Source organism: Eumetopias jubatus, unplaced genomic scaffold (assembly GCF_037043125.1).
Source record: "Eumetopias jubatus isolate StellerSeaLion01/CBP00866 unplaced genomic scaffold, mEumJub1_p1.0 scaffold_7, whole genome shotgun sequence".
NCBI lineage: Eukaryota > Metazoa > Chordata > Mammalia > Carnivora > Otariidae > Eumetopias > Eumetopias jubatus.
The window spans coordinates 2,173,403-2,189,824 of record NW_028274813.1 but is presented as its reverse complement, the minus strand read 5'-3'; the positions used below and the strand labels follow the sequence as shown (position 1 = coordinate 2,189,824).

At 41.4% G+C, this 16,422-nt stretch overlaps 1 protein-coding gene across 4 annotated transcripts in view; it reads right to left on the bottom strand.

Moving 5' to 3' along the window:
- The window catches only part of PPP1R13B (protein phosphatase 1 regulatory subunit 13B), an 89,296-nt gene that overhangs the window by 39,479 nt on the left and 33,395 nt on the right, over nt 1-16,422 (bottom strand). For all 4 annotated transcript variants that reach the window (XM_088024427.1, XM_028101363.2, XM_028101372.2 and 1 more), the window contains exons 2-4: nt 14,463-14,610; nt 5,491-5,610; nt 206-282 (exon numbers count right to left, since the gene is read on the bottom strand). In XM_088024427.1, the coding sequence (XP_087880553.1) occupies nt 206-282; nt 5,491-5,610; nt 14,463-14,610 (345 nt within the window). The remainder of the gene's footprint in view (nt 1-205; nt 283-5,490; nt 5,611-14,462; nt 14,611-16,422) is intronic.

Here is a 16,422-nt window from a genome sequence, read left to right as displayed (position 1 = left end):
CGAGACCAGCCTGTGTGCGGGCCAGACTGAAGACTGCGAAAACCACTCAGTGGCCCTGTGGAACTTCACGAAAACGCGTGAAATATTCAACAGAAATGCCACTTTCTACCCTCAAGATACGTCTTTATAAATAAACTATAACCCAAACTCATTAGTACCTATAAAAAGCAATTCCAAAATTTCAACTTGATTCACTATTACTTACGCCATTTTCTGTGCGTTTCTCTGCAGATACATTTATCACATTCCTCTGAGTTCTCTGCTCTTGGGTCTGACGGCCACCTAGAGAAATAAGAGGGCCAGACTTACTAAAAGACATACTAGTAAGAGGACACTCTCCCAACTCTCCACTTATTTATTTATGCTAACACAAGTACAATACACCATGATGAACAACTCAACACTTGATACAGTTGAAAAAAATGCTTTATAATTTTTATAAAGTTGTTTAAAAGAAATATTTTCTTCTATTTCAGAATCTTGAAATTGACTTATATCGAAAGATTTCTAACACTTAAAATGGTCAAGATGGCAAGTTTTATGTCACATGTGTTTTACCACAACTAGTTTTTATTAAATATTTTTAAAAGACTTTTATATTATAGCAGGGACTAAAATAGAACTTAAAATCCAGCAATAAAAACACTGGTGCACAGAACTGGTCTTCACTGGCAGGGTTGCAACTGACATGGGGCATCAACACAAATCAGGCTGTCTTAAGAATTCTCCCTTGTTCCATAAAAATTAGAGTATTTCCCAAAAAAGCCTTCAAACTTAAACTGTAGAAATTATATGTCCTGTCATATTTTGTAAACAAAATGAAATGTGCTGCATACTTGTGCACCTGGTGACTCTGAAGTCATAGAGACCAAAGTCCTTCATGTGTCCAGCGCCTGCCCCTAGCCCACTCATCTCTACAGCTGTTACTTAATGTCATTTGAGAATTATCGAACCCTAGAGCCTGCTTTAGTACCTAAAATCCATGACTTCAAAGGCACATGAACTTCATGTTAAAAACACACACACACACACACACAGGAAAACATTTTTTCTTCTCTTTCCTATTATTTTGAAACATTTGAAGAAAAATGCTATAATGGAAGTATGGCTTGCTTCACCTTAAAGCTTGCATTCTCAAAAACACTGATAGTGTCCCCAGGGGGGCAAAGACTGGTCCTTAGGGAATAAAAAATATCTTACTCTTTTTATGTATACAGCAAAGATATACAGTACATAAACAAATACATAGTACATCTGATGGGGAAAGATGATGGACAAGAATAGAATGTCCAAAAAAAGGGAGTGAAAATTCAAAAAGAAGTGAAACAGATGTGGGTGGCGTGGTGTGCAGCTGAACACAGTCCTACAGCACACAACAGCTGCCTCATGGAGTCTAGAGCAGTTTCCTAGTAGCAGGAATCACTCACACACACACACACACAGCCACACGCTTCCCTTAGACTACGGCATCTGTCAGTTTAGAAGGTAAATTAAATTCTTAGTTATTCTTGGTATTTTTAAGGAATAAGGTATTCAGGTTAATTTAATATTCTAGAATGCCTGCCTCTTCCAAACAACAAACTACCAAGAAGTCAGAATACTATAAAACATACATTAGAATTATACCAAATGCCACTTAACCTCTGATGGTAAAGATGACCTTACATTTTGAAGTCAGAAAATAAAAAACAGTAAGAGGTGACATTTGGTGAGTGCTCCCTGTGTATCAGCCCCACTGAGCACTTCACCAGAACATCTCACCAACCGCAATCACAGCGCTATGCACTGTGCAGATGAGGAGACGGGCAGAGGGATGGGAAGTCACTTGCCCAAGACCCATACTAAGTGAGCAGCCTCGCTCCCGTCTCCAGGGCACCAGCTCCTGGGTTCTAGTTTATGCTCTGCACATGGCCCTCATCGAGCTACTTTACACTCTAAGCTTGCTGTTCCAAGTGTAAAAGGTGACTGAAGCGAACGTCCCCGATGCTCTCCTCTAGCTTCCAGGTACAGAACTCTCATCATTTTGATGAGGGAGTTCTTTCACTTCTTGTTATGTATCCTGTAGTTCTACACAATAAACACTCAAATGTAATCACTTTTAAATAATATCGTTTGGTGACAGCTGCCTTCTACTCAGCTCTGTGGGAAGCACAGAGGAAACATGTTCTTGGATCCTCAACTCTGGCTGCTTAGAATATAAACCGGAGGAGAAGCTCAGCAAACAAAACAGGAAAACAAAGCACCCTTTTTAAAAAATATATATGTGCTTATTTATTTGAGATGGTGGTGGGGAGTGGTGGGGAGAGGCAGAGGGAGAGAATCTTTTAAGCAGACTCTCCGCTGACAGCAGAGCCTGATGCAGGGCTCGATCCCATGACCCACGGGATCACGATCTGAGCAGAAAATAAGAGCCGGATGCCCAACTGACTGAGCCACCCAGGCATCCCCAAAGCACCCACCATCTTACTGCTTGGGCTCTGAGAGACAGGTGCAGTGCATAAGCAGAGGCAGAGGAAACACGGCAGAGGGCAGAGCATTATGAGGGGTTACGTGAGTCAGGGCCCACAGAATATGAAGATGCAAGAAGGGATGTGGCTGAAAGGGATAAAGAAGGGACAGGGAGGTTGAAGAGATGGGTAGGGTCCTATTACAAATGCCATCTAAGCCAAGCTGAGGAGGGTCAAGTAGGGAGGCAGGAACTGTGCTGGAAGGTTCTATAAAGCGATGCAAGCTGTGACGAATTTGGTTCTTCCAGTCCTGACTGATGGTCCCTGCCCATCTAGGAATCCCCGTCACCACACCTTCCTGGGAGCCTCCTTCAACCTGGTGCCCTGCGTGCTCCCCTCCACAGCCTGCTCATCCCTCAAGGTCCCCAGGCTGCCTTTCCTGAATGCTCTGCTCTGTGCTGACAGTGGTCCTCTTCCCGCCACGCAGCTCAACAGCCCCTCCTCCTACTTAACTGCGGTGCCTCCTGTGTCAGCGCCACCAGGCTGAGCAGCACTGCAGGGTGATGATGCAGGGTAACTGGAAGGTCAGCATTGTCACCTTTCTTATGACTCTGAACAGTTCTCTTAAGTATTCCTAACACTTCTAAACTTTATAAAGTGAGAATAAAATAAGACCTACCCCCCAGCCCACCACCCAGGACATTAACAGGTATGTACAAATATTATATCAGTAAAAGTAAAATATAGAACTTCTAATTTAAGTATAGCTAGGTACTGGGGCGCCTGAGTGGCTCAGTCAATTAAGCATCTGCCTTTGGCTCAGGTCATGATCCCAGGGTCCTGGGATCAAGCCCCACATCGGGCTCCTTGCTCAGTGGGGGTCTGCTTCTCCCTTCGCCTGCCACTCCCCCTGCTTGTGCTCTGTCAAATAAATAAATAAATAAATAATTTTTTTTAAAAAAAGTATAAACCCTTAAAAATAAAAATAAAAAGTATAACCAGGTACAGGAGGGGTATAAGTATTTGGAGAGCTCAGGCAGAGAGCTAAAATAAATTCTTGGTACTAGAATAGCACTCAGCTGTCAGCTTGTCTAGCCCTCCGTCTCAGGAGGCTTTTGTCCTGAGAGGTTGGGCCCTTGTCTAAAGTAATGGTGGATGAAGAGCTAGCCCTGGAGCCCTGGCCTCCTGACTCCAGATGACCAGCAGCAGATGCAGTAAGACCCAGAAGTAATGATACACTGTAAAAAACAGCACCAGAACAATATTTACAGCTATGGAAAGATGATTTTAAGTAGCCAGTAGCTCATCCTAGGGACAAAATGTCCTTTCTGATATAATATAAATAAAAGGGGATAATTTGCAATAAAGGAACCTTTTTACAAAAGGATGTCCCTTATTTATTTTTTTAAATACCGGAAGTAATTCACAATCACTGTTAAATAACAAGTTAAGGGTCTCTTAACTGCACAGTGTATATACAGACTTTTAAAAAAAGATTCTATTTTGTTTAAATTCTGATTCAAAAATAGGTTGCATACTCCCATGGTTCAAAATTGAAAAGGAACAAATAGGTACATAATTAACAATTTGCCCTCCCTCCCCTGTCCTGCAGCTTCCAAAGACACTTTTCACATGGACAAGCCAGTAGAGATGCACAGAATTAGGCTTTTGTCTCTGTCACGCAGAAGGCAGCACAATGGGCACGTGGTTTGGCGCTGTGCTTATTTACTCACCTGTCCAGGAGATGGTGTGGGTCAGGGCACAGAGCTGCTTCTTTATTTCTGGCTGTGGAGCAGCCTACTGTACGGAGGTACCGCCATCTCTTTAACCTATGCCCATGATGCCCACGGCGGGCTCAGGCCGCTTCTACCAGCAACACTCCACAAGCAACAAGGCCTTACGAGCGATGTTACGTACGCACTATTTTGTGTGTGTGCAGGCAGAGCCTTAGGGTAAGTTCTCAGAAGTGAGACTGCTAGGTGAAAGGTCTGGTGCTTTTGTAGGTTTAGTACATATTGCTAAACTGCCTCTCAGAAGGAGCTGCCAACTGGCACTCCCACAGCATTATGGAAGAGGGCCTGTTTCTTGACCTCCTTGCCAATACCGCATTAGTAAATGTTCTCGTCTTTGCCAGCGTAACAGGTGAAATAGATCCACTGTTTTCCCTGCATTCTTTTATTTAGGAGTAAGGCTGAACATCCTTTCACATAACCTAAAGCCAAGTATATTTGCTTTTCTGTGACCTGTGTGTACATCTCGCCTTTCTTTAAAAAACTGATTTTCTGGGGCGCCTGGGTGCTCAGTCGTTGAGCGTCTGCCTTCGGCTCAGGTCATGATCCCAGGGTCCTGGGATCGAGCCCCGCATCGGGCTCCCAGCTCAGTGGGGAGCCTGCTTCTCCCTCTCCCACTCCCCCTGCCTGTGTTCCCTCTCTCACTGTGTCTCTGTCAAATAAAAAAACAGATTTTCCTTACCAATTTTTAGAAACTCATATATAAAGGTAGTTAGCCCTTGCAATATGAACTATAGATGCTGTTTCCCAGTTTATAATTTGTCTTTTGACTTTGCTTAGGGTGGTTATTGCCACAGTTTTTTTGGGGGGGGTGTTCTTCTTTTCTCAATAATTCGGTTTGTCTTTTATAGCTTAGTGTTATACTTAGTTCTTGTTCACTCTAAAAATTTTTTTTAAAAAACACTTCTCAGAATTCTAATCCTTTCATGGTTTTATTTATTCTTAAAATCTCGATGTTTGATCCATCCAGTATTTATCAAAAACAATGTCTTTAGACAGCAGGCCTCCTCACATGTCTGAGTCTATCACCTCACTGGCCTGGAGCCCAGGGAATGAAGCAAGGCCAGAGTGCCCACACAGCGTGGAGTTGTGGACTGCCGTAACAAGAGGTCACAGAAATGCGAGACACCAACTCTCCCTCTCACCACTTGTGAGTGAAGGGAAAACAAAGATGTAATTTATTTTAACATTCCTATTTCACTTAAATTAACTTTTATGGCAGGAATTAACAAATGGGGAAAGCACTTATCTACCTTGCTCACTGCTCTCAGTTGGGGAATCTTCATGTCGAAGGAAAAATTTCACTTCTTCCCTGCGTGGCCCCCACTTCTGAAGATGTTCATACATCATGTGATCAAAGGGTATGGGACGCTCTAGAAAAAAACCACATCTTACTTATTCCAGAAACAAAATGACTCCAACCAAAAGTAAAAAATATAGATTTAAGTAAGTGTGTACACACACACACACACACACACACACACACACGTATTAGGACTCAAGGATATTATAAGCACTAAATTTTAACTTTAATGAGGTGAAAGCAGGAGTATGAGTTCCCGGGAAATAATTTAGGTAACACGTAAACACAAGAAGTGTATGTAAAAGCGATTTTGCAACATTAATTGGGAACACTGAAAAATGTCCTCTAGGATATTTATTTATCAGAAGGCACTGTGCCTTCCACTCTTCAGAGAAACACATTAACACACAGGTCCAGCTTCGCCATTCATGAAAATGTTGCTTGTGGCAGTCAGATACACACAGGATGGACAGGGCACCTCCTGGCAACTCAGGTACCGGTGCTGTGAATGTTGGCCAGGACCTGCAGAGACCAAAAACTATCCAGTTGATAATAAAAATGAAATTCTACAGAATCAAATATACTAATGCATTTCAAATATTAAAATAAAGCTAAAAACCCCCTTACTCACAGAGTATCGACGCCAGTCACTTGAGAAGAGCACTAACACAGGTGTTAAATTTACAAGGTACCATTTCATAGTTTCACGCTAGTCTGCTTAGAACCACATCATGTGTACAAACAGAAATCAAAACAAACCAAAAACCTGAGTTGTTTGCCTTTTTCTTAGGTATCTGAAGAACTATCTATATTTTGGATACTAACCCTGGGTTAGTTATATTGAAAATAGGCTTGTCTTTTAATTTTGTTGGTGCCTTTTGTTATACAGAAATTTAAAAATTTTAAATGTAAGCAGTTATCAATCTTTTCTGATTTTGAATTTTTTTGTACAATAAATCCTCTCTACTCCAAGGTCAAAGGGATATCTATATTTTTTTCCTACAAATTATTAAGTATTGTTTTTCACTGTCTTTATGGAACTGATCTGATTTTGTTTTTCCTACTTGAATCGTCAATTGTCCCAGCATCATTTACTTACTGGAAACCAATGACTGTCACCTCTGACCCGGCTCAGGCCCTAGTGACCCCGGTCTCTTCTATTCTGTGGGCTATTGCTCTCCCTTGGTGCGATGCCAGTCTTCAAGGCTACCACTTTATCACTGCTGTCTGCTAGGTGAGGTCCCCTCACGTGGCTTACCTTTAAAACTGTCTTGGCACTGCTCGGCCCTTTGCTCCCATATATCTTTTAAAGGAGCTGCTCATCAAGTTCTTTTTTTAAACGTAGGCTTTTGACTGTAATCATATTAATTTATTTATAAATAAAATTTGGGGAGACCCAAAAATCTCTGTAAACTGAGTCTTCTAGTCCATGAACATGGCTCTATTTTGTTCAGGCACCTTGTGTTCTTCATTGATTTTCTTTTCTTTCCTTTTTTTTTTCAAAGATTTTATTTGTTTATTTGACAAAGACAGAGAGAGAACACAAGTAGGCAGAGCAGCAGGCAGAGTGAGAGGGACAAGCAGGCTCCCCGCTGAGGAAGGACCCCGATGCAGGACTTGATCCCAGGATCCTGGGATCATGACCCAAGCAGAAGGCAGCCACTTAACCAACCGAGCCACCCAGGTGCCCCCAATGATTTTTTTTTTTTTTTAAGTCACCACAGAGGTCTGGTAAATCTTAATCTATTCCCTTGTACCTTACAAATTTTGTTTACATAATATATAAAAATATATAAAAATAACTTTCATTTTAGAATGATTGCAGACCTCTAGAAAAGTAGTCAAGACAGTACAGAGTTCACCCAATTTCCCTTAATGCTAACATCTTAACTATGGAATCTTTGTCAAAACTAAGAAACTGATGCTAGTGCATTAGTGTTAATTAAATTCCAGGCTTTATCTGCACACCACCAGTTTCTCCCCTAATGTCCTCTTTCTGTTCCGGGAACTGAACCAGAAAACAACGTTGCATTTACTTATCTTAAACCCTGGGTCTCGCTGCTCTATAACAGTTCAGTCCTCCCCGCCTCCCCCTTTTTTAATGCCCTTGATAGTCTGGAGGTGTTCTGGTCAGGTATTTTGTAGAATGCCCGTAATTTTGACTTGTCTAATGTTTTTCCCATGGTTAGACTGAGGTGATGGATTTTGGGGAGAACTCCACAGAAGTGGGATACCTTCTCCTCTCATCGCACCAGGTTGTGTGTGCCATCATGACAGATCACCATGAAGCTGGGCTCGACCACTGAGCTGAGGTGGTGTCTGCCAGGTACCCCCCACCCCAACTACTACCCAATTCTCAAACAGGCAGCTGGTAAATGGTGAGTGCTGTAATGCATGGAGGGGAGGACTGCAGGCTGATGGCATTAGCCTCTTTCTCCAGAAACATCTCCCCAATACTTCTTCACATGCCGATGACTGAGTCACAGGACCTATTATAACCTCTAGCTCTGCAATAGGAAACTGGAGGGAATTTCTCATTCTCAAGAGTTTAATACCTCAGGAGCTACCCCCCTACCTCCACTCTTTGGTATTACCAACATTAACAAATGTGGTTTGTGTAGGTGAAAAGTAAATTGTATTGTGAAATTTTCATATTTTTTTGGTAATTTCTTGCTTAATTATTAAGTATGCCTTTCTGTTTTATATTTTATTAGTGTTTGTGTTTTACAAACATTCCTGGAAGCCCAAAGTGGCAATTTTTTTTTTTTTTAAGATTTTATTTATTTGACAGAGAGAGACACAGCGGAAGAGGGAACACAAGCAGGGGGAGTGGGAGAGGGAGAAGCAGGCTTTCTGCTGAGCAGGGAGCCCGATGCGAGGCTCGATCCCAGGACCCTGGGATCATGACCTGAGCCAAAGGCAGATGCTTAACTGACTGAGCCTCCCAGGTGCCCCATAAAGTGGCAATTTTTGAAGACAAGGTACGAGATAAGAGAAATTCTAAACCTAGGCCTACACTCAAGAGAAGTGAAAACATGCCCACATAAGCATTTACATGTGAATGTTCACAGCAGCATTATCACAACCAAAAAGTAGAAACAACCCAAAGGTCCATCACCTGCTGATGGATAAAATGTGGTCTATCACACTACAGATATTATTAAGCCAAAAAAAGGAATTAAGTACTGAGATATACTACAACATGGATGAACCCTGAAAATATTATGCTAAGTAAAAGAAGCCAGACCAAAAAGCCACATATTATATGATTCCATTTATAGGAGGTACCTACAATAGTCAAATACATAGGGTCAGATAGTCATACAGTGGTTGCCAGTGGCTAGAGGAGGAAGGAATGGAGAGGAACAGAGTTTGGTGATGGCTATACAACACCGTGAATGTCCTGAATGCCACCAAACCGTACGCTTAAAAATAGTGATTTTTATGATATGTGAATTTTATCTCAAGTTAAAGGAGAAAAAAGGAAATCCTGAAATGTTCCCACTGCTGCTTGTGCTTGGAAGTGAGGAAGGATGTCAGCAAGACCGGGGGCTCACAGGCAGCGACTTGGGAGAGTGGCAGGACAACAGTGAGCAGCGGTGTCCACCTTTAACGTAAGCATAGGGCTGCATGAGAAACCTTTCTTTAAATGTGCTCTGAGAAGTGGGTTTTCTCTAAATCCACCCTAAGAAGTGGACTTTGAGGCAAAGAAAGAACTTTATGGGCTATAGTCTAATCATACATTCACGGTGTGTATTGCTCTGCCCCAGACAAGTTCTAGACTTCTATAAAGAAAAGGGTCCTGCCATTCCCAGCAATGTAACGAGCACTGTGCTGCTAAAGTTGCACCCTCCTGCACGTGCAGGCAAGCTCTGTCTTGCTCCTCAAACGTCAGGACGAAGACAGAAATGGTCTCATCTCCGTTGAAAAATGAAATATGTGTTTGCTTAGCTCAAGTTCAGCACACAATTATTTGCACAAAAAACCCAAGCACAAAGTGAACTTTAAAGAAGTAAATTAGTTTTAGAAGTAACACTTTTTATGTACACAGGCCTAGAAAAAAGATTTTTTTTTTTAAGATTGTATTTATTTCTTTTAGAGAGAGAGAGAGCGTGAGAAGGGGGAGGAACAGAGGAGAGGCAGAGAGAGAATTTCCAGCAGGCTCCTCGCTGAGCACAGAGCCTGACATAGGACTCGATCCCAGGACCCTGAGATCATGACCTGAGCCAAAACCAAGAGTCTGACACTCAACTGACTGAGCCACCCAGGCGCCCCTGAGCATAACTTCATAACGATTAAGTCCAATTTTGTCCTAAGTCAGTTATTTAACAAATTTATTGCTTCCCTTTATGAATTAAAAATTTCAAAGAAAAGACTAATTTCAAGAAAAGTAAGCTAAGCTTCACTGCCCTTGTTTTAAATAATAAAGGCTACCTAAAACATCATACTCGTGTGAGCGGAGAAGCTAACAGCGTCTCTAGTAATGGGAATCTACGATAAGACTTTCAGGTACTCTTGGATAAGGCAAAAATAAAAGCAAGTAGGAAATTTGACAAAAGGAAAAGCTGAAGATTCTACCTCCACACCTGGTTCACAAGAGAGCTGGTCCTGTGTTGGGAGGAAAGCACAAGTAAGGCAAACTGGCCAGACTGACAGGCTGTGATGGGCTGAGCTACGTGCCCCCACTAATTCATATGTTGAACTCCTAACCCCCAGAACCTCAGAATGCAACCTTTTTGAAACTGCATCTTTAAGGAGGTAATAAGTAAAAATGAGGTCACCAGGGTGGGCTCGAATCCACTATGTCCTCCTATGAAGAAGAGACTAGAGGGAAGACACAGAGAGAGGGTGGCATCTGTAAGCCAAGGAGAGAGGCCTCAGGAAAAACTAAGCCTGCCAACATTTTGACCTCAGACTTGAGAATGAATGTCTGGTGTTTAAGCCACCGAGGCTGCAGTACTGTGTTATGGCAGCACTAGCAAACTAATACACAGAGCCGCAGAGAACGAGGCTCTTCTCCAAAGCACGGACAATTATAGTGGGGTATTATACTTATGACACACTGAGCACACTAATATACCATGAGTTGTAGATGCAATAATTTTTATGCAAGGATTCTCTGAAACCTGAAAATTTCTGTAAGGGTTTCTCTAGAGTAAAAAATAGAGAATGGCTGTTCTAAGTGCTTTCCCCCTTCCTCTGAATCTTACCCACCAGAAAGTATCTCTTCAAGACCCAGCTTTGCTGTTTATTTTACTCAATGGTTTAAGTGTTTACTGAGGGAATATGATAGTGAACAGACATGTTCCTGCCTTGCCGTCAGGAACTGTAGTCCAATGAGGGAGATGAAAACTGCTGTATTCCGTTCTGATAAATACTATGACAGCATTGCAGCACAGGGGAGGGTCATTGTAACACCCTCTGAGACTCAAAGAAGGGATGAGAGGCAAAGAATGAACAGAAGTTAGCCAAGCAAAGGGAGATGGGTGCTAGGGATTGTCCCAGACAATGAGAACAGCAGATACAAAAGCCAAAGCAACCAGAGTATGCTGCGACCCTCTGCTGTGAGGTGTTAGTCCTCATTCCTGATGAGGTAAAACAATGGGGTATGATTTCAGGTGGGCTGGGAAACAAGGAGAGCACCAACCGAAAGACTCCTGTAAGGGAGACTGGCATTCTCAATGGCCAGGTGACTATCTGGAGCAATGATACTTAACAGTAAAAGTTTATTCCCTCCCAGATATGTCAAAAGAGAGGGAGAGGGAGGTCAAGACTTAGAAGTGACAACAAGTAACAAAGAACAAGAGTGCTAAGAGGCTGGGGAAGAAGCAACAATAACACAATGATCAGGCTCTAACAGCAGTCACCCAACAAACTGTCATTACTTAACTGTCCCCGCATACACATCCCCCCGGCTTCCTGTCACTGTTATCAGACTGAGAACTGAGAACCTACCCTCTTACTTCTGGTTTAGTAATAGTCCAGCATTTATCAAAGTCAAATTCCTCTCAATGTACCCCAAAATCTTTGCTCTGAATTCTAGGATCACATTAAAAGCACAAGACTTTGGAAGAAAATATTTAAAAATCATATACCCGACAAGGGACTTGTATCTAGAATATATAAAGAACTCTTACTGGGGATGTAATGTACAGCATGGAGACTTTAGTTAATAATACTGTAATGCATATTTGAAAGTTGCTAAAAGGGGCACCTGGGTGGCTCAGTCGTTAGGCATCTGCCTTTGGCTCGGATCATGATCCCAGGGTCCTGGGACCGAGCCCCACATCAGGCTCCCTGCTTGGTGGGAAGCCTGCTTCTCCCTCTCCCCCTGCTTGTGTCCCTGCTCTCGCTATCTGTCAAATAAATTAAAAAAATCTTAAAAAAAAAAAAAAGTAAGTTGCTAAAAGAATAGATCTTGAAAGTTCTGGTCACAAGAAAAAAACTTTTTTTAACTGTGTGGTGATGGATGTTAATTAGACTTACTGAAGTGATCATTTCACAATATATACAAATACCATTAGGTGGGCGCCTGGGTGGCTCAGTTGGTTAAGCGACTGCCTTTGGCTCAGGTCATGATCCTGGAGTCCCAGGATCGAGTCCCGCATCGGGCTCCCTGCTCAGCGGGGAGTCTGCTTCTCCCTCTGACCCTCTTCCCTCTCGTGCTTTCTATCTCTCATTCTCTCTCTCAAATAAATAAAATCTTTAAAAACAAACAAACAAACAAAAAAACAAATACCATTAGGTATGTGAAACTAATATGTTATATGTCAATTATACCTCAATTAAAAACAAAAACTCTTATAACTCAATAATAAAAAGACAACTCAATTAAAAATGGGCAAAGGATCTAAATAGACATTTCTCTAAAGATATGCAAATGGCCAATGAGCACATGAAAAGATATTCAACATCATTAGTCACTACGGAAATGCAAATCAAAACCACAATGAGATACTGCTCACACCCACTAGGATGGCTAGAATCATATACATAACATCAAGTGTTGGCAAGAATGTGGGGAAACTGGAACCCTCACTCACTGCTGCTGAGACTATAAAATGGTTGCTTTGGAAAATAAGCTGGCAATTCCTCAACAAGTTAAACAATCGCCTTACCACTCTGCAATCCTACTCATAAGTACACACCTAAGTGAAGTGAAAACAAACATCCACCCAAACACTTGTACACGAATGTTCAGAGCAGCACTACTCATAATAGCTAGAAAGTGGAAGCAACCCAAATGCTCATCAATTGCAATGGATGAACAAAAATCCATCTAGCAGGATATTATTCAGCAACAAAAAGGAATGAAGTACTGATACCAAAACAACATGGATGAACCTTGCAAAACATCATGCTCAATGAAAGCCAGCCAAAGGGGACTCCATATTGTATGATTCCATTTATGTGAACTATCCAGAATGGGAGAACCTACAGACAGGAGATTAGTGGCTCCTCAGGATGGAGGGGGTTGGAGAGGGATAGGAAATGATTGCTACGGGGTATGAAGTTTCTTGTTTGTGGTGATGAAGATGTTCTTTGGGGTGATGGCTGCACAACCCTGAGTGCACTGAAATGACTGAATTGCACACTTTAAATGGGTGAACATATTGTATGTGAATTTTATCTCAATAAAGCTATTTAAAAAAGTGTAAGCCTTCAGTGATTATCCCTAAGTCCCCTTTAAACACCTGAATTTGGATGCTCTCATTATCACCTCAGATTCAGCATGTTCCAGCTGATCATTCTTTTTCTTTCCAACGCAGACCTGTCCATACCCACTCCGTTTTCCTACCGCGTAAATCCTCGGCTGGTACTGAAGGCCTTTGTGCAAGCCGGTTCTTCTAGTCTCTTCCCTGCTGCCTACCTTCTCTCAGTACCTGCCCCTCAGCCAGCTGTCCCCCTCCCGTAACACCAGCCCCTCAGCGATCTTGGAAGCACCCTGCGTCTGTGTTCTTCTCTTGTCCTCCCATCACATCGCTCCCCTTGCTGAGTACAGCCCATCGACATTCAACCTCTCCTTCAGAGCCCAAATTATTTTGCAGAATTTTCTGTATTCAGTAATCGTATTACTTATGCTGATCTTTGCCCAGCTTCACTGTAAGAGCCAGTAGAGTTGGCCCTTGAACAACACAGACGTTAGGGACACTGACCCCATGTGCAGGTAAAAATTCACATATAACTTTTAACTCCCCCAGAATTTAAATACTAATAGCCTACTGTTGGACAGTAGCCTTACTGATAAAATAAATAGCCAATTCACACATATTTTGTATGTTACATGTATTACATACTGTGTTCTTACAGTAATAGCTAACTTTTTCTTCATTTTTTTGGTATTTCTAGGCTATGTGGTTTATCTCAGTTTTTTCAAATTGTTGCAAATCTCCAAAAATTTTCCAATATATTTACTGAAAAAAAATCCACATACAAGTGGACCTGAGTAGTTCAAACCTGTGTTACTCAAGGGTCAACTGCATTTGCTCTTCACAATTTAATAAATACTGATCAAGGACATACTGTTTAACAGGTTTTGTACGCAGTGAAAAAAAATAATGTTTCTGCCTTGAAGTGTCAGAGGGAAAAAGAAAAGTTGATGAACAACTCGATACATATCAAACAAAACACTGTAAAGTCTCAGAGGACAGAGAACTCTCATTTGGTTTGTAGTGAGATCAAGAAAGATCTCACAGAAGAGCTCCATCTATTTTCCCTACTTATTTCAGATGGCACTAGTAATAAGGGTCAAATTACATATCTTTTACGAAAAGCATTTGTAAAATCTTATCCCCATGTAATGTGATTTTAATTACTCAATTCCTCATTACTACAGATAACTAAGAACTACAAGAAATATTTTGCATTTGATAAATATTACGTTTTATATACTTAGTCATCTCTACAGAGCCTAATACATACCATTTCCCCTCCACACTTCAGCTAAATGGCAACTGCCTTCTCCAGGTTCCTTGCAAAATTCTACAACATCTCGACATGTTGTTTCTGGTGTTATAGGAACTTCTGTTAGAATCTGTTCGTTGTTGCTCAAGAACACGGTTAATATCATCTGTAAGAGAAAAGATTAAAGCTACAACTTAGAGTCATCATCATAAGGGATTAATCTGTAAATTTAAAGCAATCCCCTCTACCTCCCACTCCCCCACCCACACCAAAATGCCTACAGAATTAGTTTTTGGAAACAAGCTGATTCTAAAATTCATGTAGAGGGGCGCCTAGCTGGCTCAACTGGAACAGCACATGACTCTTGATCTTGGTGTTGTGAGTTCAAGCCCCACACTGGGTGTAGAGACTACTTATACAAATAAGAAATATAGTTAAACAAAAGTCATGTAGAAAAATTAAAAGGTAAAACAAGTCAGAAGAATTCGAAAAGAAAATAACATTAGAAGGAAACTAGCATTACCAGATACTATAAAGCCTCAAAACAATATGGCAGTAGTACAAAATATATCAATGGAACAATGATAAAGTCCAGAAACAGAAAATGGTAAATGACGAAGGAGGTAACTCAGAATTGAGGAGGGAAAAAGACTATGCAATGAATGATGTTTGAACAATTAATATTCCCATCTGGGAAAAAAAAACTGGATTCATATTGCACATCATTTACCAGCATAACCTCCTACTAGGATCAAATATTTACATATAAACCATAAGTTTATAAAAGTTCTAGAATAAAACCAGGTAAATTCCTTTTTATAACCTTGGAGTACAGAAGCTCATTCTAGCTATAGCTCAAAAACCAGGCACTATAAAAAAAGATTGATATATTCAAGCAAAAAAGACAAACTGAAGGAAAAATATTTGCAATGCGTATTACAAATCAAAAGTTAAGCTCCTTAACATATAAAAGGCTCCTAAGGGGGCACCTGGGTGGCTCAGTGGGTTAAGCGGCTGTCTTTGAGGGTCATGATCCCAGGGTCCTGGGGTCCAGCCCCATGTCCCCAGTGTTGAGCCCTGCGTCAGGCTCCCTGCTCAGCGGAGAGCCTGCTTCTCCCTCTCCCTCTGCCTGCTGCTCCGCCTACTTGTGTGCTGTCAAATAAATACGTAAAATCTTTGAAAATAAATAAATAAAAGGCTCCTAAAAACTGATAACAAAGCTGAGGAAGAGGGACCTGGCTTGCTCAGTCATTGGAGTGTGTAACTCTTGATCTCGGGGTCATGAGTTCAAGCCCTCATGTTGGGGATAGAGTCTACTTAAAAAAAAAGTTTAAAAAATTGGGCAAATACAACAATATATCAGAATAAAATGCAAATGGTCCTTAAACATGAAAATACATTATCATGTATTAAAAAAATTGTCCAGCATTTTTTATTTACATTAATCACCATACATCATTAGTTTTTGATGTAGTGTTCCATGATTCATTGTTTGTGTATAACACACAGTGCTCCATGCAGAATGTGCCCTCTTTAATACCCATTACCAGGCTAACCCATTCCCCCCACCCCCTCCCCTCTAGAACCCTCAGTTTGTTTTTCAGAGTCCATAGTCTCCCACGGTTCATCTCCCCCTCCGATTTCCCCCCCTTCATTTTTCCCCTATTATCTTTTTTTTTAAAGATATAATGTATTATTTGTTTCAGAGGCACAGATCTGTGGTTCCACAGTCTTACACAATTTACAGCGCTCACCATAGCACACACCCTCCCCAATGTCTATCACCCAGCCACCCCATCCCTCTCACCCCTCCAGCAACCCTGTTTGTTTCCTGAGATTAAGACTTCCTCATATCAGTGAGGTCATATGATACATGTCTTTCTCTGATTGACTTATTTCACTCAGCATAATACCCTCCAGTTCCATCCACGTCATTGCAAATGGCAAGATCTTATTCCTTTTGATGGCTGCATAATAT